Genomic DNA, 26,174 nt, shown 5'->3' on the forward strand with positions numbered 1-26,174 from the left:
TTTCAGTCTTAGTCAAGTGTTGACAAACTGCCGGACACTGTTTTCAATGTTCAAGTATAGCACTGATTTTTTTCATGTCCGCTAAATGCTACAGATGAAATTGCAAGACCCCCCTATACCCAGACTTCACCTACACGCTACTTTGCAATGATGACATCATGTCACATGGTGGAATCAAGGCCTGTTCGTGTGTTGCCGGTTGGCGGTTAATGAAAAGACTACAGTGGAGCTTCAGAATTCTCAAAAACATGCTGCATGTTTACTTACACGTATATAAAGTAAAGTTTTCAGTGTGAGAGCTGTGATCATCAAGTTCAATACTACTTAGAGAAGTTAGTAACGGTACAGGTTTGTGAGCTAGCTGATAAATTATTAGTGGTGCGAGCGGTATGCGGTCCTGCGTGCTCAGCAGCTACCAGGCGGGATAAAGGGAAGCGAAATGAAAATTTGAAAAAAGTTCTGGCAGTGATCCGGGGCTGGTGGTAAGCAAACGCAGTTTAACTTGTACCTTACATCAAGAAAGTATGCTTCTGGTGTGGTCTAACTGATAGAGTAGTCGTTCAAGCGATTTTCAACTCCAAGGGTATTTTGATAGCGTTAGTCAATTGCGTAGTAAATATTACAACACTGATATCAAGTTGGTGGGCAGGGGCTTGGACCACCTGTCACTGATTTGATCAAGTGTTACGCGTTATTCTGGTGTGAAGGGGGGGGGGGGGGTCGACGGTGACCAATTTCAATTTGCCTAGGGGCATTATAATAAGTGAATCAACTAGTTGAGTATCATGGCTCAAGAGTGGAGGGTAGATAGGTGGCTGGTAAGCCGTGTTGCCTGGGCTTGAGACGTGCGGCGTCAGGTGCGCTGATACAGCTGTGCGTACGAGGCGGCGCCGCGCACGTTTGTGGAGATCCAGTCCGCGCAGGGCAGTACTGCTTGCCTGGCAGGAGGGTAGACGTCGAGACAGCCAGTGTGTGGGGGGGGGGGGGGGGTAGCGATGCTGTCCGAGTCAGGCGGCCATCCATTTCGCCAACATAGTGATGGTAGCACTGCCCGCACTGCGATGATGTAATCTCTCCGAGCGCCGTATGATGTCGCCGTGTATTCAGTCACATGCCTTTATCTGTGAGTATGATGTACCTAATGTGAACATGACATCATCATGATGTCATACTGATCAGCATCACCGGCCCATGCACATGACGACGAGGCAGTTCTCATCGGCAGAAGGTCATTACGTGACTGTTACTGGACTGGACGCACGCCGTGTAGCAGCAGGGCAGCTGCTGCTCCGGCTTGCACTGCGGAAAGTGGTACTCGACGACGCGCGTCACGTACCCACGTCCGCAGCACAGGATGTCACACGTCAGACCGTCATCGGTGCCGTCAATGTCGCACTGCCGGCCGGATGGGCCCGGTAACCCGTAGCGACGGCGGCAGAAGTTGGGCGACTTCCTGGCGTAGATCAGCTGCTCCTTTCTTGGCTTGTCGTCGTCGTGGATTGGTATCCTGTGATGCGATATCTGCGCGTTCTTCTTGACAATCTGCGGCGTGTTTAGGTAATCTTTCACGATTTTGATCTGCAGGGGAGAGAGAGAGAGAGAGAGAGAGAGAGAGAGAGAGAGAGAGAGAGAGAGAGAGAGAGTTCAGTCAGAGGGTCATTTGCAAATCCTGCTTTTTAAGCTAAGGTCGATGAGGAACTGGCTTCCCGTGCAGCAAGGGTTTTAACACCAATATTGTCGTTGCGCACAATCAGAGTTTTTAAGGAAGGACGCGGGATGATGCCTTTTTCAAACACGTACACATCATCATGTGAACTCAGCTAAGCCATCACATCGGAAATTTTCGTTGCTTTCCAGTTAAGTTACTTGAAGTACTCGTGTGGCACGGCTTTCACAACTCAATATGCACAATACACTCATACGTCAGTTCTCCAGACCGTCTGAAGTTACGGGCACTTCGTTCTGCCGGGCACTCTTTGGGTGAGTTTTAGTGGAAATATTACTACTCTTCTGTCACGTTTAGTGGAAATATTATTACTCTTCTGTCACTTTTGTGGAAATACTAGTAGTACTACCTAGTACGGCCACCTCGCAGCTCTACCAGCTCGAGCATGACATTGTGTCCTTACCTCGTCGGCTCTGTCGTACAGACCGCGAATGTATTGAGCGGCCTCCTCGGCCCTGATGATTGTGTGCGTGTGCTTGAAGGAGCAGACGCCGCTGATCCCGAAGCAGTTCTGCTGCTCCTTCAGGCCTCTGCTCAGCATGGCCTGCAACGCGGGAAACAACGACCGGGAAGAACACACACACACTGCATTGGTCAACAATCTTCTCTATCATCAGTGTAGACCAGTGGACTAGGAGTGGTGAAGATGCGTGAAATGTGTTGCTGGTAAAGAAAATCAACAGCAGGGTCAATGAGGGTGTGGGTGAATCTCGGGTACAACACCGCCGGCGCCGTGGTTCGTACTATGACGTCACATGTCACAGTACAATGTACATGTGACGTCATAGTATCATACTAGATTACGGTGCACTGGGCGTGGTACCTTCAGCTGATTCCGACTTGCAATGGCCATTACTATGCCGCATACAACTGTGCAACGTAACCAAGTAAAGTCGCTTGAAATTGTCGTGTTGTTGCGTGGCAGGGCCAGGGAGAGAGGAAGAGAGGCAACACACGGTGTATGTGTATGTACATGTCTGGGTGTGCAGTGATGACATCACACACCAGCATGCAGTGTATGTACATGTCTGGGTGTGCAGTGATGACATCACACACCAGCATGCAGTGTATGTACATGTCTGGGTGTGCAGTGATGACATCACACACCAGCATGCAGTGTATGTACATGTCTGGGTGTGCAGTGATGACATCACACACCAGCATGCAGTGTATGTACATGTCTGGTTGTGCAGTGATGACATCACACACCAGCATGCAGTGTATGTACATGTCTGGTTGTGCAGTGATGACATCACACACCAGCATGCAGTGTATGTATATGTACATGTCTGGGTGTGCAGTGATGACATCATACACCAGCAATGCAGCACTGCCTAACGGTACCCCCGACCAGGCAGTAGTAAAATTACTACTCCGGCTCCCAACCGAATGTCTGGACCGCATAAGTGACCAACATAGGAACAGATGCTATACGCCACGGCTAGCCGGAGAGCTTGAGTTCACTGGGCCTCCGCTACAGACCGGCTTGCAGCAAGGTCGGTGGTCGGGTTTCCCCCCACTAAATCTGAACTCAGAAGTTCTCCACACCTCTGTGTGTGTTCTCAGTCACTGTTCTGGATTACCTAATCTGCCAGTATCTGTGGTCATCTGCTCTAGGCCTGTGCAGGTGTATGCTGTACAATCTGCCAGTATCTGTGGTCATCTGCTCTAGGCCTGTGCAGGTGTATGCTGACAACTTCTGCTATAACTTATAGTCTTTGTTCCACAATCTAAACCGAGACGGGTTGCACTCTAAGGAAGAGGAGTTGCACATGTTATATATGCAGTGGCTTGCGTCAGTCTGGAGCAGGCTGGTGCATGGCTGGTGCACTGTGACTGGAGGCTTTTGCTCGTTCTGGTACGTGCTCGTGTCAATGTCAGCGGGATTAAGGAGCACCATGCAGGCTGCTGCTTGTGACTGATCAATGTGTTTCCGGCACCTTGCTCTTGCTGCAACATCATTATCAACAGTAAATACTGTTACTATGATTCTACTTGTAGGTGTGAGAAAGAATGGAACTTGATCCGGCAATGTGTCACACACCACGTGTAACAGTTATCTGCTTATGATCGTGACTGTGACCACGGTGTTTCAAGTGAGCAATTTGTACCAATCAGCACCTCGGCCTCGTCAGTATCCGCCCTCCAACTAGGGGCGGATGAATTGTACACAACCGTGGGCGATTGCCCAGTGCAGGGCTCAGTTAGTGGATTAACCACAAAGTGGCATGGATTCCAGCTGACAGAGCGACATTGCTTTCTGCCGGTTACTTCTCAGTGCACCTGGGCACATGATCAATGGCAATCGTTGAGAATTTCTCCTCAGTGCCTTGTAACCGTTCACTGTACTGACAGAGTGTTGGGCTTCAGGTGCATGTTTTTGACTTTGCATTTTCCAATCAAATTAGTTTGTGCAATGCCATGATTGCTGTCCTTGATTCTTGGCCTGCTATTAAACCTGGTTTTTGCTCCAGTGATTACAATGATTACAATATTCCAGGAACGGAAAGACAAGTAGCTGTGAAGTGGAAGGTTTTTTGGTTGAGTGTTGGTGTTGCTAATTTTTCACTATCCCAGACACAGTAGGACCTTCAGAACAATGGTAGCGACTTTGGAGGTATGCGTGCAGGTGGGAGCAATCAACTTGCAGAATGCCGTAGACTAGAGAACAAATAGAACAGAGTCTTATGAGGTGCAGTGTCTCCGGAGCTTGCAGTGATCATGATCAACCGTAATGTAGTAGTGACATGCATTGACTGCTACATTGTATTCACTACCGGCATGCATGCAGGTGGAAATGCTGCCTGTCCTTCTCCAGTACTGATGGATCAGAGGTGCTGATACTAAAGTAGACCAGGGGGTATGATACGTGGTATCATTGTGGCCTGCTGGTACCATAATCCCAGTTGCAGCATGCAGTGTGCTGTATGCAGCAGCTCAGCTGTGCACCATCCCAACTGACTCCACTTGCCCATTGACCACGTCACAGTTTCTATTCATGGAGCTTGGCTTGGCTGCAGGGCTGCTGGTGGACTGTCAAGCTGTCCCTGGCCTGGCACTCATTCTCCATTACTGGGATTGATTTCATCAATCATCATCCCCCAAGCATTGTATTCAATCTTAGGCTAGAACAATGCCCAGCTGATAGCATGGTGTGCAAATCAATACTGTGGCTCCCAATCATGGCGAGTAGAGGATGTAGCAGCTGACTCTTATCTCAGTCAGGAGCACACCTTCTATCAGAGCTCCCATCAGAAGGATTATGATAAGTGGCACAGGGGGACTTTGGCTGGTTCCTGTCCAATGGCTCTTGGATAAGCTTTCTTGCTGGCGTGGGTCTGAGTTGTGTACTGTGGGTTTGTGTGGGCATTACCACTGACATCCACTGGGGCACATGTGCATGCAATCGGGAACACATCCGAGATGTACACGATGTACTAGTAAGCGAGGAAAAGTGGCATTGAGTTCTTCATCTCATGAAAGCTGACCCTTCTGATCCTCATTCGACTGACACATGCAAACGTTAGTGTTTTGGTGTCCTTTTCAGAGAGGCTGGCAGGGGCCGCTTTCTTCATCTGACAGTGTCCGTGTCACTCCAGGACCAACACTGGAAGAAAACCCGACACTCACTAGTGCGTACGCAAAACCATGCTGACTGACATTCGACCACTTTGTAACCGGGGAAAGTAGATGTCCGCGTCCACGCACTCTTCACCGCAGCGACCGCAGGCGCGGGTGCAATGGTTACGCACGGTAGTCTTAAGCCACTTCTTGGTCGGATGATAGTGCCTACCCTTAAATCCCCTACTGGATGACCTAATAGGAAGTATAGACACGCGCGTGTTTCCTGACACTAGCCACCAGTCCAGCCCAGATTCATCACCAGGAACACATTGACGAAGGACCATCACGACCAAATATGTCCTGTCAAGTGAAATAGTCACGTCAGAATGACGGCAAACGATTGTTCAAAAACTAAGCTACTTGCAGAATCTCGGTAAGATACTAGTGTTTCTTCACTCACCTTAATGCCCGCCATGCGATTATGCTGATTGATCATGACTCGGTTCGTGTAGGTTTCATTGGTCATCTTGCGGCCTTTACGATCGCCGGCCGAGACGAAGATCTCCACCAGGTCCTGGCAGCACTTGAAGTTCTGTGTCGTGCAGCGGGTCATCTCACACGGCTCTCGGTTCAGAATGCTGCAGTGCGCGCCGCACGGCACCTCCTTGCTGATCATCTCCTGTAGCAGGACGGCCGTGGACAGCGCGTGGATGAACGCCGCCTGACGCGTACCTGCATACACACACACGTACAGAAACACACACACGTACAAGTACACACGTACAAGGGACATACACACACACAAACACACATATACAAGCACACATACAAACACACACATACAAATGCACACACGTACAAACACACACGCAAAGTTGGAGGCATAACATGAAACTCTCGTACAACACTATGGCGACAATCAGCCCACAATGCTCTCTGGTACAGCCTGCACACAATGAATAGAGTCCTTCATGTTTCATGATGATGGCACATCGCCAAAGAATTCTCACTTTGCCTCATCAAAATACTGAGATATTTCGCAATGGCAGCTGAGTAGCAAAGCATTCCAAAGTGAGCATTTCTGTGCTCGAAATCAGAAGTTAGTTTGCCCTGTGTCTGCGCTGCCGGGAATGTTGCCAAGAAATGCGTTGTTTACTTGTCATGTACTGGACAGTAACGAGCGATGTAAGAGAACGGTACGTGACTGCATTGAGTTATAGACAACACAAATCAGGTGTTCTTCGGCTGTTCCTGCTGCCACACCAAAGCCTGGTCAATCTGGGGTCAGTGTTTATGCCATGTAGACTCTCTGCAGTGCCCGGATTCCAACGGGTGTAGCTCACTTGGTTGCTTTGTCCCTTCAGGCGTACACATGTGCATGTACTGGGGTGATCACAGACTTCTTGTGTGGGTTAACTAATCTTGCAGTGCATGCAGGCACATATGCAGCATGTGTGAGACTAGTAAAGTAACATCACATCGCATAGCACCACAGTATTTCTATCAACTACAGTGTTCAATTGTTTACTTGTACATGTCAGTGCTGATGGCTTGGAGGCCATGCACAATGCACACAGGATCAGGGGCTCGCCGGCGTATAGCCAGCAAGCATGTACACTGTCATAACAGTACCTGCTTGCGTACTTGACATACATCTGTCCTGCACTGCAGCTAAATGTATATGCAACACTCAAAGTTGCACTACGACTGTATATGTAATCCGGAATAGAGCTGGAGAGCACTGAGACTACTGAGCTCAAGTAGATGTTACCATATATAGACCATATATAGAGTAAGATCAGGTCTCACTGCTAGCTAAAGGTGATAGATATAGATCATACGTGGTCTCCTCAGACTCCCACCATATATCTGTACATTATGCCGTTAGATACGACTCGTATTATGTCTGAGCACAGCTATCGTACCCTCAGCACACCATCCCACAGCATAGCGGGCCATTGGAACACGGGGACACGAACCGTATCCAGGAATGCCCCAAGACCAACATGTAAAGCTACTGCGAGACACGCAGCTCAGTCCAGCCTCGTGGGGGTCTTCACGAAGTAGGCGGATTATGTTCCCACGCTCCCAGAGGACACGGGCATGGAAGCTGAGCGAAGGTGGTACTGTTTACAAAAACTATGTATTTCTAACATCTCATGGCACCATCATGCTATTGTTTAGTCCCGAGAGGCTATCAGAGGCAGGTGAGGAGCCTAGTAAACGGCAAAGGAGATGGTGTTTGAGCTGCTGAGAAACTGAACATCTTGCGCTGCTTTCAGTCTCTGAAGACAGCGGATATGTTACCATGCATTGCCACTACCCCTTGGGATCTTTGAGCTGTCTTGATGTCTTGGACAAGACTCACAGTAGCACCTGCCTGAGTGAATACTGTGGACCTGTGTGCCTGGCTCTAGTACGTAAGATCTTACGTCATGCCTGGAAGGTTAACGATGTATGATAGTGCGCATACACATGCACACACGGCGGCTGGATTTGATTGAGTATCGCACTACACTGGATACTGCTGCTGCCTGTGTTGATTAGTTTGTATACCAACATTTCTTTGGGAAGGAGGCTAGTCAAACTGTGCAAACACAGGATCAGCCAGAGGCGACCAGTGACACCGTTGGTACTAATTGTTCACGACGACGTGATACCGAGCTCGTTAGCTGAATGGAAACTGTGAAATAAGCAGTTTAATCAGTCCGGGCTACTCCGGTCAATACAATAGTCTGGTTCCTGCAAAGGAGGCCTGCAATCAGTGCACATCAGCACACACACACACCTTTCCTGCCCTGCAGCTACGCTGTAACACCAGACCATCTATGCACTGACACGCTGTTTACGAACACAGTCTGTAGAGCACTGGTCGCGGGTAAACAGAGCGGGGAGATCACGTACGCCAACAGTGACGATGGTGATGGCTGACAGCTGCGAGTACGACGGGCCCTCACTCGGCCAGGCCGCAACGTCCAACGCACATGTGCTGCGAGTGACATGTAAATATTGTAAGTGCGCCCGCAGTCCGCAGCAATGTACCTGCGGCACATTCTGCCAGGCGATGGCACACGACGTTCAACAACCATCGCCGGCGTGAGTTGGCTCTGTGCACTGAGGCGTGGGAACGAGCAACGACGGCCTCGCGTTTCTTGGATCTTTACCATTCGTATTGTCCGTCAGGCGGACCGTGCGCGAGCACACGTGCCCCGTGACCAAACTCTGTATAATACCAGGGGTGGTCGACGCGCTGTCAGACGAATGACTGGCACGTGTCACCGTCACACGCCTAAAAGCGGACTGGCAAGGTGGCAGGGAATTCCGATGTGACGGGTGAACGTGCAGCAGCGTGGAATGCACCCTGTATAAACTATAACCGGAGCAGCTGCGTCTGACCAGACTGACGGCGTGCGCCGTGACGCCATGTCATGTGCACTGTGCCCCGTAGCATGGTCCCGGGGCAAGTGTGGCCTGATTGGCATCGTGCTCGTGTCTCGCCATTCGAACCAACCAAGCTGGTCGGTAGTCAATGGAGGTGAGGAATTGCAAGCGATGGTAACAGGCCAGCGTTCGTGAATCAATGGTATTGTTATCGTGCACCCAACAGCTCCCCACGCACTGTGCTGGCCTTAATTCAAGTAGCACAGGATTCGGTAGTACATGTACAGGATTCGACCTATTTGTACACATACACATACATGTAATTGATAGTACAATGGATGGTGACCTCATGATGACCTCATGATGACCTCGTGCCCGTGCCTGTGAACAAACATACAGCCAGACTGGTGGAATGAGACTGACCTCCGCATCTCTGCCGTCACCGTGACGGCGTGAGCAAGGACGGAGACACTGGTTTACTCTCGGGCCTACACTGTGCAATGCTAAGACACACCAGACCAGTATGATATTAACATTATTCCCAACTGCAGCTCAGTTATAGTTAGCTCTTAGCCTAGACTAGAGCTTCTAGACCAGAACACAGTGGAACAGATCTGTGTGCATGATCATTGATGTTACACTACCCAGTACTATAAGCTAACCAGTGCTGGAAAGTTGATGACAGCTCGTGGTAGCCCAGTGTGCCACTAAGGTCAGTGAGCAGGACAACATTGCGCTTAGCCATGCCCAAACATGGTGTTCTACCATGCATCCCGTGACAAGGGACCAGCACAGTGCAGGGCAATGACAAGTTGACTGAGCCAGGCACTGAACTACCAGCACTGGAGCACTGCACGTAGGTGACTGCCTTTCAACAACTGGAGGACACGCATGGCAGATAGGTAGCCAACGACTGCCCCTACCCTAGGCCCTGCCACTTGACATGTCAAGCCTTGAAATGAACACGCTCTAGAATCTCCAAACACACACTGGTGAAACTGAGTAGGCACTCTTTCCGTGACTCCTGTCCATGCAGACTCAACTGAGCCTCTGAGGTCCTGCATTGCACAATGCCTGGTCACCACTGCTCTCTATATTAGTCTTGGCTTCTGTGCTCACTGAAGTGTGGCGACAGTGCAGGACGGGCCCCATGCCTTGAACTGAACTGCATGGGGGTCAAGACCATCTGGCATTGCCCACCCTCTTCTCCGCCTATCATCAGCACACTCCCCAGGTCCCATTGGGCACGCATCTCACAGCTAAAGAATACCGGTTGCTTACCCATGGTTTCTGAACTATCTTACAATCAAATCAATCAAACCCCTCCTAGAATAGAGCTACAACAGTACACTGGAGTTTGAAGTCGTCACAGGGAGATGTTTGTTTGCTTACTCTTGGGACTCTGGACATGGACTTGGACAAACTACTTGATAGTATCAATGGGTGCCATCAGGTCAGTATTTCTGGATTGCAGCTCCAGCAGACCCCCAAGGCACTCACAAGAAGATTCCGAGACTCTGAGTCACTCAGTCACCGGGATTGGGGACATAAAGACAATGAATGAACACAGCCAAGCAGGGAATGACCTCTCTGCTCCTCCGTACACTGCCTACACTGGGAGTGCCGTGGACATGCCCCCCCCCCCCTCTCTCTCTCTCTCTCTCTCTCTCTCTCTCTTTCTAGCTCTCTCTCTCCGTCTCTCTCTCTCTCTCTCTCTTTCTAGCTCTCTCTCTCTCTTTCTAGCTCTCTCTCTCTCTCTCTTTCTAGCTCTCTCTCTCTCTCTCTCTCTCTCTCTCTCTCTCTCTCTCTCTCTCTCTCTCTCTCTCTCTCTCTCTCTTTCTAGCTCTCTCTCTCTCTTTCTAGCTCTCTCTCTCTCTCTCTCTCTTTCTAGCTCTCTCTCTCTCTCTCTCTCTCTCTCTCTCTCTCTCTCTCTCTCTCTCTCTCTCTCTCTCTCTCTCTCTCTCTCTCTCTCTCTCTCTCTCTCTCTCTCTCTCTCTCTCTCTCTCTCTTTCTAGGTCTGTACAGTACACTGTACACGGGATTCTCAAACAGGTCAACAGCTCAAGTCAAGTGCTGCCAATTATCCTGCCTAGCCTTCAGGGAAAGTGTACTGACAAGATTCCTGTTCTTCATTCTTAGCCGCTTGTCTTTCCTTTTGTACTGGACAGCATGCAGTTATAGCATTAGGCCCAGTAAGCGTGAACACCTTCCGCAAAATACATGAAATGCGGAGCTGGGGGGTAATTAATTAATCAGCCACGCTTGTTGCTGCTATTGTGTAAACGATTTGGACACCAGATGTGAGTGTGACACAGGACTTGGCCCAACACAACACCCATCAGCAGTAAACAGGTATTATCTCTGTGGACATTCACCTTGCTGTTGTGCTGTCCCCATTGTGGCCTCATGTAAGCAAGGGATGCTGCATACCGCACTAAAGTATCTCTGATCAGGGCTCATCATGTAACAGATCAGCAGGTCACTTCCTGCCAATAAACTACATCACTCATCAGTACTGATGTACCCGGTCCTATCTCACAGTCATACTACAGCTTCCCTGCACACTATACATACAGGCTGATCTGCATAAGCATAGGGGGTTATGTTCAGCAATGCTGCTCAAGTGTACATGTCCTTCGCACAGCACACCTTTTCATAGGCACCATGAATGATGTCCAGTGGTGCAAATTGTCCCCTATTCACAGCCCCAAGAGCTATTGCCGCATGCCAATCTGTGCTCCAAGTACTCAGGAATCAACTGAGTTGGCATATCCCTGGACCGGACTTAGCTGGGAACATTGCAATGCAGTGTGGTACATGATGTGCATACGCTCTGTGTTGACTACCAAATACACTCCCAAATACACTACCAGTGGTAGTGTACACACAGATTAGATTAGGTTTGGTCCTCGCTCAGATGTCCACCTCTAATCAGGCGAATTTCGGTTCGCACACCTCCTTGACTCAGCAGCACACATGCTTTTTTTCTCCATTCAAGTCACCGGCAGAGTAACTGTGGCATTCGCTGCGTGCAGCGACCCGTGCAGCGACCCGTGCCAACACAGGAACATCCCACAGGACTTCGCCGAGAATAGTGACCGCAGAGCATCTGCGAATGATTCCCCAACTCCTCATTCTGCTAGAGGCAAGAATGTCCCGTTCAGCCTGACTCGATCACGCAACACCAGCACACGACGCCTCAGCATTCTAGAGAACTTGACTTTGGGTACAGCAATTCGATACTAGGTAGCGACGGCGAGAGGTTCAGGAAATTTTCGCTGTTGCGAAGTCTGCGTGCATGCGCATGCATCCACGAATGATCCCTTCGCCCGCGTCACACAGTTCACCCACCGGCCGTTCCATTCTTTGAAGTTTCTTTCATCACGCGGACATGAAGCAACACACAGCCAGGCGCAGTACGACACGTATACCTCCCTTTACAAGCCGAAAGCATTCTGACACAACCTCATTGACGACAAGTTAGCACGAATACCAGTTTTACTTATCGGAAGCACATTTTCTTCCCGTGCACACGCACATGCACGAATTTCTCCTTGCTACCCTCGCTAGCTGTCCACGATCCGTTTCCCAAGCTGCAGAGAGTGAACATTCCAGCCATGTGCATGGAGTTTGACAGCAGCTCGTTCAGGAGAGCGAGAGCTGCATGTGCACCATCGTCTGACGCACTCAGCAGTGTCAGCACCTCGCGAATGATTACGTCGTGTTGCTTCAGGCTCAGAGGTCATGCAAAAGCAGACGACTAGCAGTCAAACACCCTGTAGAATACATTCATAATGCCATGATGCCATAACGTATGGCATAAGGCATTAGACTAATCGCTTTGGAAACTCTATACATGTACCTGCGACAACACCCGCTTGTTCGACCGTACAGAACAAACTTGCCAGAAGGATGCCTTCGTCGTGCAGCTAGCTCTACGTGCGAGCGATGAATCCGGATTGGTCCTTTCCGCGTGCTACCTCCGCGGTCCGACCTTAGAATGACAACGCAGGCTGTAGACATACAATTACAATTAACAGGTACTAGTAGTTCTAAAGTTACTTTAGAAGGTTTAGTTTCTCGTTGAAGTGGACTTGATTTGAAACAAACTTTACTTCAGTGAAGGTAAACTACGTAATCAGTCCGCAACGGTACTTACTGAGATCGAGAAACTTTCCGAAGTAGGGCGGCGGAAGCGCAGGCACGTCGGACGACCACTGCCTCTGCGTGGTGCGCGAGCAATTCCACTGCATCGGGTGCATGCGGATCACGCATTCCTTGAGGAAATACTCGCGCGCCGTGTGAAGCAGACTCCGATTCACCGCACCGCCATCGACCAGCTGCTTCTGCAAACCCGTGTAGTCGGCATGATGGTGTCCTTCTGATCGTAATAACGAGATATCCCTGGTGAAAATAAAAAAGCAAGAAGGAAAAGATAAAACGACACATCAACACCCGCTACGAACGCTAGGACGAATTCTACAGTGCTAGCTGCTCAATGAAGTCCAGTCGCGAGAGTCAAGTTTGCGCCTCGCACCTTTTCGCAGCCCAGTGTTCGCAGGTCTAGGGCTGCGCAACGCCCGGCGCGTGCTTGAGTGACTGGAGTTCATTGAGCAGTTCTGGAACGTTACTTGGCCTTCTTCTGGGGTGCGTTTCCATACGACGAATATCATACATCGGGTACATTTCAATCATTTGTAACCCAATTCATTCACCAAATCCAACTATCATTCGAGCCGACATTATTATTGTTATGCGACGTGACAAAAGATACACAAAACACGCGGATGATGGCTACGTAATTTTATTATTGTCCGGACTGGCGGAGATTTGGAACATCCAGATGTTTCAGGAACGCCGCCACCTCGTTCACACCGCAAAGCGCAGCTATTTCTCGTGATCATCATCAGAGTTCCTGCGTGCCGATTTCATGTCGAGACAGGGGCCTCAGATCAGAACTGGCTTCAAGTTCAACCTGCTTCACACCTCCTGTTCGAGCACGTAGATCTACGCTCGGCGCATGTGTGAACCTTGTTGTCTAATTGGCAATAATCACTGCATCTGATTTGAGTGAGAGGTGCAATAAAAGCCGAGCAGTGGGGTTCTGAATTGATGCATGTGCTTTGCTGGTGGGTCGTAGGGGTGCAGCCTTGCTAGTACAAGTCATGCACTGACATAGGTTTCCTTTGAGAGGCGAGAATGGCTCCAGCATCGTCCTATGCGGCATGCCTAGCCCTGTTTTACAGAGCGACACAGCTTTTCCCACTTCGCACCCACGAAGCCAGCCCCGCGAGAAGCGCAGAAGAGGGACACACGAAAACCAAACCGGTGTCCACCAACTTTGGGTTGCTGCGCACGGCATGGCAGGTGGAGAGATGCGCTCTTCAGCGAAGTGAGAGGGTCCTCGCACGCGGACAAAGGCTAAAATCTGTACCTCATCAGCCAGAGAGGGTCTTTCTATGATACATCAACACCTCCCTAAGAGATGCAGGGGGTTATTTTTAGTTTCCATGCCAAGCGAGGACGACATGGTCAGCCTAGCCTAGTAACCGTGAGTGGCCTAACGCGTTGATCACAATACTATCACCTAGAGTAGCTTGGAGATTAGCCATTGGCGGACTATGCTCGGCCAATCGTCAAATTCTGCTTTTGATTATGCCACAATTATGCCAACAACTATGCTGAATTATGCTGAATTATGCTCGGTTCCACTATGTATTCACGCTGTACATAGAGGATTGAGAAACCACGCATACACACACGGCCATGCCCTAAGGATAATTTTTGTCTAAACCGAAAGATTATGCCGACTTTACACGTTGGAATCCGTATATTATGCCGGAGCATAATTTTTGGACGAAATCCCTAGATTATGCCAAATATTATGCCGGCATAATCCGCCAAGGGCTATGACAAGGAGTCGTAACTGGGGTATTTAAAAAACACATCTGCAGGCTTTCTGACAAAGCTGTATTATGCCCCTAAGCATAATTTTTGTCTAAACCGAAAGATTATGCCGACCTTACACGTTGGAATCCGTATATTATGCCGGAGCATAATTTTTGGACGAAATCCCAAGATTATGCCAAATATTATGCCGGCATAATCCGCCAAGGGCTATTGGGGAGGGTTTCGGGAATCGTATAGCTAGCCATGACTGTGCGAGTAGGATGCTACACACAGAGTGATACACACACGCGCGCGTGCGCGCGTGCACACATACACGCATGCACACACACGCGCGCGCGTACAAACACTCTCAATCTGCTCTGTGAAAAGTACAAGACCGTTTTCACTCTGCGACATTCTCCACCACTCGCCTTAGGAAGGAGAAGTGCGCCAGGACCGGTAAGGGTCCTCACCACCGCGCCACGAAAGAACTACGGAGATGAAATCGGATACGGTCCGCCCTCTCACCCATACTGCTCAGCGGAGCGCGAAACCGCAAACACAATCCGCTGGCGTCAGTTTTGCGCTGCGTTCACTTGTCTCCAGTGCAGCGAAGTACAGGAGACATTTGATACTCGCATGTCAGCAGGCATGCTTCTGGTGCTAGTGATAGCAGCCCGAACATAAACATTGAAACAGCAACCCCAAACAAGCGTAATAATTATTTTAGTTCTTCACAACTCACCACCAATAGAAGCTGTACGTCTTGGCTGCATGGGCTCGCTGCTGCACCAACAGCACCAGGAGCGGAACTAGAAGATAGCGCAGTAAACGCAGCGATGTAGATCCATATCGTGCTGATCTGCAACTGCTGCATGTCGTCGCTAATAAGGAGGGTTCCCCATTAGGTGGCACTGCTTGTTCTGGTGCTGGCGGTGATGCGGGTGCCATTGCTGTTGGCCACGGATCTGCCTGCAGCGGTCGTGTCAAGTTGAGCGATGATAGTCTCTCGTCCAGACAGCACACCATGTCAAGCTAGCTGCAGAAGATCTCACTATCGGACTCACAATCCACACCGACTCCGCTCCAGTCCAGTCCAGTCCAGTCCGCAATGCAACGATAGTGACGACTCACGCAATGAAAGCTGCTAGCGTCTGCCAGCAAGCGTACGCCTTGGAGGCGAATTCTGTGTTTGCTTTCCTGACCTTGGACTGACGACTGGAAGAATGCTGTGTCTCACCTATCTCGTTTCCCTAATCACTGCCGTCACGCTGACTATAATTCGCCTATAGGTTACCAGCAGTTTAGGGGGGTATCGCATGGGACACGGGTGACTGACTACACGCGAGGAGTGCGATGGGATGGGCTTGAATAGGTCCAGCCTGGCTAGTGTCGTAGTGACTCGCCTGGCAAGCCCGTGGGTGTCCGATCCTGCACTCGTGCTCAGGCACAGTCAGCGGTGGTATCGCTACTTGAAAGGGTCTCCTATCGGACTAGCTCTCGGTTTGTGTGGCCTGGATCTGGCACTGCACACCGTGGTTATTCAACAATCAGTAAGCAAAGGGCGAGCTTGATACGACTTTAGAGTATAGCAACACAACAGTCAGTCATCAGCCAGTCAGCCCAGCGACAGAGTAGGGTCAACCCGCTCGTGTCGTATCGATCATGGGCGACGAGTGACGGATGAAACGCTGATCCTGTCTCCCACTCCCCGTGAGTGGTCTGCTGCTGTTCGCAGGCACGCATCAGTCATAACAACTCCAAAACAATGGTATGTCCAGACTTGGGTAGCACCAGCAGCGGTGACACTGACTGTTGCTGTATAACTAGTGTTGACCTGAGCTGAGTTCATGCTAGGGAATCTAGGCCGGTGCCTTGTCGATCAGTCCTGGGAGCTGTGAAAAATCCTTTCCAAACGCCGTCGACCCATCCAGCTCTGGTGTCGTGCCCTTTCTCCCAACTGTCACATCTATGTTCTACTTCGCGAGTCTCACCTGGCAGGCCGAAACCGCTTGATCTCCTTGCATCACGTGACGCGTTCTGCAGGTCCGCGTTGTTGATCGCGTGGCTCAGCGCGTAGGGGCGCTTGGGCAGCCACATGCACAGACGCTCAACGCGGGATCGACCTGCTCCTCGACTGAGCTTTGGCCTTCAGCAGTTCGGCGTTCTCGCTCTCTCACGATGCAGTGTATTTGAGGACGGGACTGTGATATCGCCGAGCCTGTTTATCGTCAACAGCATCACGTTCCATTACCACCAATCATCACTCAGCTGCAGTACAGCAATCCCACAGAAGCCCAAACTATTGTAACGATTATTATGTGAAGCAAAGGCACACTAACACTAACACACTAACACTAACACACACAAAAGGCACACTAACACTAACACACTAACACTAACACGTTATTATGTCATTGTAGTTGGGACTAACCTTGCTCTACCTTTAATACAATAATACTATGCAGAAAACTGAGAGCTAGAGTTCTCAGCTCTGCGGCTAACTGTCATCACCTGTGTCCGCATATCATCTTGGACATTGTGGCTAGTAGAAGTTGCAATGCCATCGCTTGCATGTCACTGCTATCGCGATTACGATGTTTCGCATCACTCAGTGTCCTCACAGTATGCACAGGAATTTTTGTTCAGTTACAATGAATGCCTGGATTGTGTGGACGAGGAGGAATGTACTTGCGGAGCACTATCGATTCGACTTGAGAGGGCATTTATGCAAAACCAAGGGCCTCGATTCATTGCTGTCGATCGATACTGGCCTATTTCATTTCCCGACCATCAATGCCTGCTTGTACTGGTGTTTAGTGGACATGGCACGAACATGTCCATGTACATTGTACAAATTATTATACAAGTGTTACTGTTATCCGATCTGGGTTAAGTCTGGATATATGCCTATGGACATGTTCCCTGTGAGTGTGGGCTCCATGGGAAAGTCTTTATGAGTCCACAAAACTTTGCTCCATTTTCAAGACACGGTCACCAGTGATTTCCTGGCCAGACGAGGAGCGATCCAAGTAAAGCCCTTGCAGTGGGAAAAGACCTGCGCTGCGAGTGTTGAAGTGAAAATAGTTGTGTTATCCTGGATCGAAGTCAAGAGAACGCAGGTGTGGCTTACGATGCATGATTGGCATAGACTGTGATTCGCTTTTGACTGTGATTTGCTGCGTTCACTCACGGGGGCTTAAAGTCTGCAAACTGAAACGTGCCAACCAACCTTGTCAGGCTAGGCAGCCTGAAGCGTACAAACAGTACATGTATATATACATGTATACGAACCTGGATCACAAAATAGACATGTTAGCATAATCTCTATCCCACTAAAATAGGCCTAACGCGGATAGAAATCAGCCCAGAGGCGGTTTTATGCATGCGCCTCCTGGTGGTCCTGGCCCATGTTGTAAAGATGATATCGACCATTTTCCCCGCCAGCAGCAATTGCTATTGTGGTATGGCGGCCGACGTTCGATTTATCACCGGCGAGGAACCTAGCACAAGACCTTTGTTGGCAGCTCACTAAACGAGCAAACAAATCTAGCGTTGAACTGGGGTACGAGTGAACATGTAAGCTACACTGTTCTGTACAAGCCTCTCCGGGAGAGAGAAGCAACTCATCACTTTGCCTGCTGCGAGTGCCGATGAAGTCGTTTTGCCCCAGAGCGATCTGGAGCGGCCTTCGTGTTTGTTCTACGAGCATCTCTTGTGTCTTTCTTCAGCATCTCTTGTGTGAATAGGATAACACAATGAATGTCCCATGCCCTGTCCTCGGTATTCTTATTCCATTTTCAATATTGAAATTGAGGGTAACACCCATCTCGACTCACTTGAGAACGCCGATATGCTGCCAACACGTTCGCCTGACCAGCATAGTACTAGTATTCTTATTCTCCAAAATAATTGTATGCGTTTAGCTGGCAGTGAAAAGGAGATATGCGGACATGTACTGTACAAACAAAACATTTCTACCATTCTCTTTTAGCGATCATTAGCATCTTATTGTCTGTATCTGTGTCTCCTGATCATTCCTTATACTGTATATGTACTTGTAAGTAGTCGTTTAAGCACGGGGTAACACATATTGACAAGACGACAGTACTATTACTGTCTAGCTCCTAGCTAGCTCTCGTCCTGAATACAGTCGGCACTGGCGGCGTGGGGAAAGTCCAAGTCAGACTCAAATGAAACCCATTTTAGCTGTCCATACGTACTTGGACACGCTTAATTAAGGGGGGACGGGAGGTTCAGAGGGTCAAAAAATGAATTTCTGAGTTTTGAACTTTTTGCTATGGAATCTTGTCTTAGGATATTTGAAGCGCCAGAATTTCAAATTTGAGCGTAATCGGTTTAGTAGAAGTGGAGTTATGAGCTAAAGTATGTCGAGATAAATTTCAAATGTAAATACTCAAATGTTTACAATTGCCTAATTTTGTGACTTTGGTTTAGTCCAAAATCAAGCGTTTTTGATTCAACTTCGCCAGGTAAGCGACCCTGGCTTCTGTTTTTGTAGTCATGGAGAGCTGCCACGTGCTTCCTTGATCGCGTATGACGTTCTGCAGCGCCACGACGCCCACGCGAAGGAAAAAATCTTTGTTTTTTTGTTTGTGATCGTGAAAGTGAACAATTAAATTATTTTACATGGGGAACCGAAAGAGAAGCACCAGCAGCTCTGGAAGTGGCCATAGGAGGAAGAAAGGGAGATACTACGCCCCAAAGCAGTCAAGCTCTGTACCAGTTGTGGAAGAAGGCACCGTTGAAGCGGCGCAGAGCGCTTCCTCTCGGAAGATTTCGTCGAGGCCAAAATGGCTTAGTGATAATTATGGTCATGGAATTTGAATCTGAGCTTGTGTGCTCGAGTGACAGTGATTCAGACGAGTCGTCCAGTGATAGCTGCCAGGAGTATGATGATGATGCATTCTATCCTGATGTTGAGGAGTCTGTCTCTGGCTACAAGATCGTGGATTTACAGTGTCTCCAGGAACTGATGGATCAATTTACTGTCTGTAGGAAGTGCACGAAGGGAGACATGATCGTCAGTAACTGTCATGACACTGGACTTGGATCGACCCTGCGACTTCAATGCGCTTTGTGTGGACACAGTGGAAGTACGTCTCTGAGCAAGAAAATTTGCAGGAGCTATGATCTGAATTGACGATCTGTACTGGCGATGCGATGCATTGGACGTGGCCATGGTGGACTCCGAAAGTTTTGCGGCGTAATGAATTTTCCTGCTCCTGTAACGGAGAAAGCGTACCGCAGCCACCAGGAAGTTGTCCTTGCTGCAGCCGTAAAGCTAGCTGAAACTGACATGGTTCAATCCGCAGCTGAGTTGCGTGCCATGACAGATTCCACCCACGTCGCAGTGACGTTCGACGGCACTTGGATGCGCAGGGGATATTCGTCGCTGTATGGTGTGTTCGCGTGCATCTCCTTCCAGAGCGGCCGTGTACTGGACATCACAGTGAAGGGTCGATACTGTCACGAATGTAAGATCTGGACTGAGAAGAAGCGAAGTGGTGCAATCACGGAGGAAGCCTTTTCAACCTGGCTGGATAATCACAAGTGCAGCATAAACACAGCGGCATCTGCACCCGGTATGGAGAGTGAAGCTGCGTGCGATATTTGGCAGCGGTCTGTGGGCACACGCGGAGGCCTCATAAGAACCCTCTCCCAAAGGCTGTGTTCGAAGTCGTGAAGCCCATCTACATGCAGCTGTCCGAACGAAGTCTGCTGGAGCGCTGCCAGATGGGTGCAACGCAGAATGCGAACGAGTCGTTCAACAACGTCATTTGGAGAATGCGTCCGAAGGAAGGCTTCTGCTCCGTCGACACCGTTCAGCTGGCAAGTAGTTTGGCAGTGCTCAACTTCAACAACGGCGCTATCACCTTGCTCAGTGTGCTGAAAGAGTGTGGATGCATTGATGGCAATCACACGAAGGCAGCGCTTGAGCTAGAAGACCAATGGCGTGTGAAGAAGTCCCTCCGCAAGTCATCAGCACTGGAAAAGGAGAGCAGGAAAAGGAGAAGGAGGCAGAGGAAAGGCTGGGAGGAGACCACTATTGAGAAAGAGGGCACTACATATGACAAAGGTGGTTTCTGAATGGCAACTTCAGGTCAGATATGTGAAAATATTTCAGTAGCACTCCACTATCAGTCCTTTTTATGTAATTTTTAGGTGCATTTTTCACTGATTTTAGGGGTATTATGGGCACTCCGCGCAGTTTTTTAGAAATGCTGTACATATCTTGTATGTAAAAGTATATATTTTCTGGTTCTGTACGGTCCATTCTAGATCCGTTGCCTTCTTAGGACACAAGATCTTCTGTTAGAAACAAAATAATGGACCTTGAACTTCAGTCAAGTTATCTTGCGCACGTGCATTGTTATTTCAAGGCTGCAGTGGCACACCATGGGAACTGTAATCGCATTGTGCTTAGGCAACAGCCCTAGCCCCTTGGTACCTGATCATTTTGCAGTGTTATGTGTTTATCTTCAAGTGACCGTGTTTGAGAAAAACTGCGCAGAAATCATGCCCGGCTATCGCATTTTTTCCAAAATTGCTTTCCTGCATTTCTCCATGATACCAGTATACTTTCCACAGTTCTTGGTTGCAATGTCGTCAGTGGATGTCAAGGAACATATACTGAAAATTTGAAGGAATTCTGATGTTTGAGTGCTGAGATTCAAGCGAATTTATAACGGGCACTGCAATATGGCCAGCGAACCTCCCGTCCCCCCTTAAAGGTTTTGCATATCGTTTCGCGCAGCAACTTCATGTCGAGGCAGTATAATAATTATACATGCACACACGGCGTGGGATTGATCTGCTAAGTCAAGAAGTTGCTTTTGTTTATCCATATGCATCACGAGCTAGGAATCTTTCAGACTTCTTTCACAGAAAAGAAAACGGATCAAGGAACTACAAGTTCATATTTCTTTCACAACGAGTAATAGACGACTGGACTTTGTTGGACGAATCCTCAATCAGATAGGACGAACCACCAGATAGGGCCCACCTCTGTGCGTAGTCTCTACAAAAAACTTCAAAAGTAAGTATTATGGCGCGCACATACACTGTTTTTTTTGTTTTCCTTCCTGCTCACTCTGCCTGTCTTCTGGCACATGCGAATACGTGGACTTACTGTTGATGTAAACGCGGACGTGCGTATAATAATAATAATAACATACACTGTTCGTGAACCATATCTGTGATCGCTATCGATCTTCCGTGTATGTGACATTATCATACATGTATCTCCGTGAACACCTGTTCGCACAGTATCCGTAAGATTTTTGACTGTAAGAGCTCCAAAGGGTTAATACCATGCAGAGGCTGAGAGCAGGTGGATGGTCCAGGATGTCAGGATGAGCGGAGTGGTTACTAAACCATGGCTGCTGTTGATGCTGCTGTCACTATCTCGGTAACGATAGGGTACACCATGGCGAGCAGTGTTTGCTAACAGTACTGTCGTAGACCTAAGCTAATCGTTGACACTGGCCGTGGGTATCATGGAACACCACAATGGTTTTGTCTGCACACGCAACTTGCGTTTGCATTGATATAGTAATCCTGAAGCCTGCTGACCATGTTCTTATGTGTAGTATAGGAGCGTCCTGGCTGAGTTAGGGTATGGATCTCCAGCTAATACTGTGACGGAAAACAAGAGTGTCTTAACACAAATACTCTCTATGTGTATGTGTGGTGGCATATTCGACGGACAGGGGTGTTCATTTTGTATTTGAATGCATGGTGGCGTATTGATCACGATCATTGCCCGCAAAAAAGAAAGATTGTACCATTTTACAAGGACAGTGGGTATGTGAAATTGCGAACTCAGCCGATGAACGATCTCTTGTCTGCATGGAAGGTGGTCAATGGTGCTTTTACACTTCTTCCAGTGTCTAGCAAACTGTTTATAATGTCAGCTGTTGGCTTGGAAAGTCATGTGAGTGCTGGCATTCCATGGCTCATCCGTCTACCTTTGGGGTTAGCTGGGCGGCTCGGGCAAGGTACATGTATACACACCGCTTTGCCGCTGCTCTGAGTGGCGACGATACGTGACAAGAGTTCTTCACCGACCCCAAGTGTTCACACGTTACAATTGCTTGTACGTGGGAGCAAATTCCACCGCGCTAGAATCTCAAACACAAAACAATAGAAACTCTCTTCTGGTCGGTACCAGGTACCCACACCGGGTGACCAGGACATTAACAACAGCCTTCAGCAGAAAAGGACGGAAAGATGGGCACTTCAGCACCTGCCAAACTGGGCCACGTACCTCAGTTGTGGCGCAGGTGCCATTGCCACTGGAGTAGCGTTTCCTTTGCCGTGGGGCGAAGTGCTTCACTGGGCGATGCCCTTCGCCGATCGTGCGTTTCCTCTCAGCTCTGTGTTCCAGTGTAAGAAGAGCTACCGGTCGAGTCGGTCGATTCTATCGTTCGTCTTTTGTGCCAAGAACTTGTCATCTTCCTGGGTTTGGATCACTGTCCCAGATTCAACCGAACAGCAAGTACTTAGTTCAAAGCGAAAGTCACCAGCAGCATGAAAACATGGGGTTTCGGCTTACCGACACGACGCAGGTGGGATGTGTAAGGTTGTGCGATCCGTGTTTGTATGTTTTGCAGTCATGTTTTCTAACAACGGTGTCCTACTCAAACAACCCGCCATGTTTCCCATGTTTCGTCCTGCGTAAACGGAACCCTTAGTGTTTCTATGTCGACTAAAATACCATGTGCCTCGTGTAACATATCATGTACATGTAGTCATGTACGTCTTCGAAGTACTTGCTGACTTGCTGACTTGCTGACTTTGTGCGCAAGCTGCGAATGCAGAATTGAAATGACCGTTGTAGCTGTTGCCGATTGGTCAGATTGAGAGTGGGAAATTTGCCAGGGCAACACTGGGCAGGCTGTTTGCCGCGCTCCTCACCTACATGTATCTACATTGCATACATACATACACACACAAACACGCACGCACACAGGCACACACACACATTGCAGCATGTTGCATTTGTCCATGCAGTAAGAAGAGAGAAAAAGTATACGTCTCGCAGCTACAACTGGGTAAAGGGTCTTACGCTCTGGGCATTCTTAGGATAGTATTCTTCATCCAATGTCTGTACAACTGTTACAGCGCAAACCCACAGCAACGGGTAACGCGTTATTCACTTAATCAACTTCAGTCTAGCTTGGCTCATATCATAATCCCTCCATTGTTGAGCACAGCGGGGGTCACAGGAAATCACACTTGACAACCCGGTGGTGGTCAGCCACAATGGGAACGACCGCGTGTCTTGGCCATTTGTGTGAACCGGGATGCGTGCCTGCGTGCCTGCGTGCCTGTGTGCGTGTGTGTTTGTGTGTGTGTGTGTGTGTGTGTGTGTGTGTGTGTGTGCGTGTGCGTGCTGGAAACTGTGGCGCGAAATAATTGGCACAAATCCGACAGCACAAAAGCACTGCGACCAGGAACACCTTGCTACTGAAGTGTGCAGCGGAAAAATATGAGGACGTCTGATATCACTCCTAAGATACTAAGTTGATTTTGACATTCTTTATCCAGCAAAGAGTGAACATTATCCCATTTTGGCTCTAATTATAGCAGATGAGAGTCGCCGACAAGAGGCAACACGAGAATATGCACATGCAGTCAGCTACATGTAGAGGCGACGGTTTCAAATAGGAAATAGGTTGCAAACCGGAACGGACTCAATATTCACTTTCTCTCTTGGTATTTTGATTAGAAAACATATGTCACAGTGAGACTACGATGTGTTATACTCCGAGCCAAAATTTCATGGCTCTGCGATGACCAGAAGCGCCATATCAAGCAGGTGAGTTTTTGACGTGTTGCTTCGCACTGCGACTTGAGTTTTACGACTTTCGAAAAATCAACTTCTTGTCGCAGGTAAACAGCGGCTCGCCTCTCGACAATAAAGCACCGCATACCAATCAAAACTAATGGAAGCACACACAAGGCTTATTGTTACTCTGTACTGGCCGTCGTGGAGCGATAGCAATTACCTAATTTCAGACCCAGAGTGAATTTGACGGGCACTCTAAAACGTGTCCGGTTTGGAGCCACCTCTGATTTGAACTTTTTTGAAGCGAAAAATTGGGCAACTTGGAGGCAATGGGTCAACACAAAGGAGTGGCTCAGTTCGATTGACTCTGGCCCCAGAGCAAACTTCAACATGCCAGTTTCCTTCCACAAACATATTTCGAGTGAAAAATCAACGTTGATGATCGTTTTGGGTCTATACAAATTTGGCTGTCAAAACGTTCCGGTATCGAGCCGTCTCCTCTACACGTATCGATGCCAGCAACCATCTTCTTCTGAGGAATGCGGGCATACCACACACGCACTCACTGTGCATGGTAGATTCCGTAACATTGTTTTGAAGACTTGAGCCACCATGTTTCTTCGTGTCTATTTTTTTATCCTGCGCCTTCCATTGGGAACATGGCCCGAACCTCGTTCAGGCTCTCAGAAGAGGTTTGCGTCTCGTATATGTACGTGTACGTGCAAAAGCAATACTGAGGGAAAATTTCAAGGAGATGCGAAGTCCCCTTCCTGTCGTGCCTTTCCCAGGCGAGTCGCGAGAATCGTGCGCGTGATCTCAGAACGCTGTGGTCTAGTGTGGATAAGATGTGATTGTGGGCACGATAACTCTGACAGCAACCACATCACACTTTGAATAGGCTCAAGCCGTCAGGTCTAGGAGAATCCGACTGTGAGAACCATTGTACTGCATCGTGTTTGGCTGGTGACTACTCGTCGTAGGCAGGTAGTTGAGCTGCGTAAGAATAGGAACTGCATGGATGAGCCACCACCGCAATGAGGTCAGACCCTTGTCCTAATGCTCTGCCAGTTTTCCTCGATTGGGGATGGCAGATATGCTGGTGATGCAGCCAGGGCCCCTGAAGCGAGTGAAGCGTGATTAACGATGCGGCCGAGCAGCTGAAACCGTTCCCAAAGCGTTCACGTGTCGACAACGGCTTCCGATCGAGGTGTTCCTTTGCTCGGAGAGCTCCCATGACTTGAGAAAATGTGACGACAAAATATCGTCACTCGTGATCACTGCTGCCACCTGGAATGACAACGGACCAAACCGTAATTACTTCCAACTTCCCAAGTACCAAGTTCTCGGCAAGAGCGAAGATGCAATACGCACGCCTTCATTCCTGCTGGGAATTCAATGCTTTCGTTGTTCCCCGGTGGAAGGCAAGCCTAGCACCAACTGCCCTCCAATGCTGTTCGTATTGCACTGCACTTTGTGGAACAATATTGAATGACCAGCATTCCGCGTGCAGAAGAAACGTTCTCGAGGCTATTAATTGTGGGCTTTTCCTGGATACGAAGTGATGTCAGATGCATGTGTTTCATGCAAATGCCAGCAAGCCAAAGAGAACGCGACGCGAAGCGCACAACAGGACACACGATAGTGATGTGATTGGTGCTGCTTTCACGCCCTCCAGTCCGTTTCCCTAGCATATTGCTGAAAGAGAAATGCTCGAAGGTGCGTGCGTTCACAGTGATTGCCAAAAGCGTCCTGCCCTGCCGGGTTGTATCTTGAAATTGTGTAAACTGCCCTTTATTATCC

At 48.9% G+C, this 26,174-nt stretch overlaps 1 protein-coding gene across 1 annotated transcript; it reads right to left on the bottom strand.

Moving 5' to 3' along the window:
- Positions 1-184: 184 nt before the first annotated feature.
- On the bottom strand, positions 185-16,744 carry LOC135818427 (protein Wnt-4-like). Its single transcript, XM_065331799.1, has 5 exons — positions 15,306-16,744; positions 12,831-13,075; positions 5,751-6,022; positions 2,130-2,270; positions 185-1,578 (listed from the first exon to the last, which is right to left on the bottom strand). Exons 1-5 carry the CDS (start codon positions 15,587-15,589, stop codon positions 1,216-1,218), a joined length of 1,305 nt encoding a protein of 434 aa, XP_065187871.1. The 5' UTR covers positions 15,590-16,744; the 3' UTR covers positions 185-1,215.
- Positions 16,745-26,174: the final 9,430 nt, after the last annotated feature.

The sequence above is a fragment of the Sycon ciliatum genome, chromosome 5 (genome assembly GCF_964019385.1).
Source record: "Sycon ciliatum chromosome 5, ocSycCili1.1, whole genome shotgun sequence".
Lineage (NCBI taxonomy): Eukaryota > Metazoa > Porifera > Calcarea > Leucosolenida > Sycettidae > Sycon > Sycon ciliatum.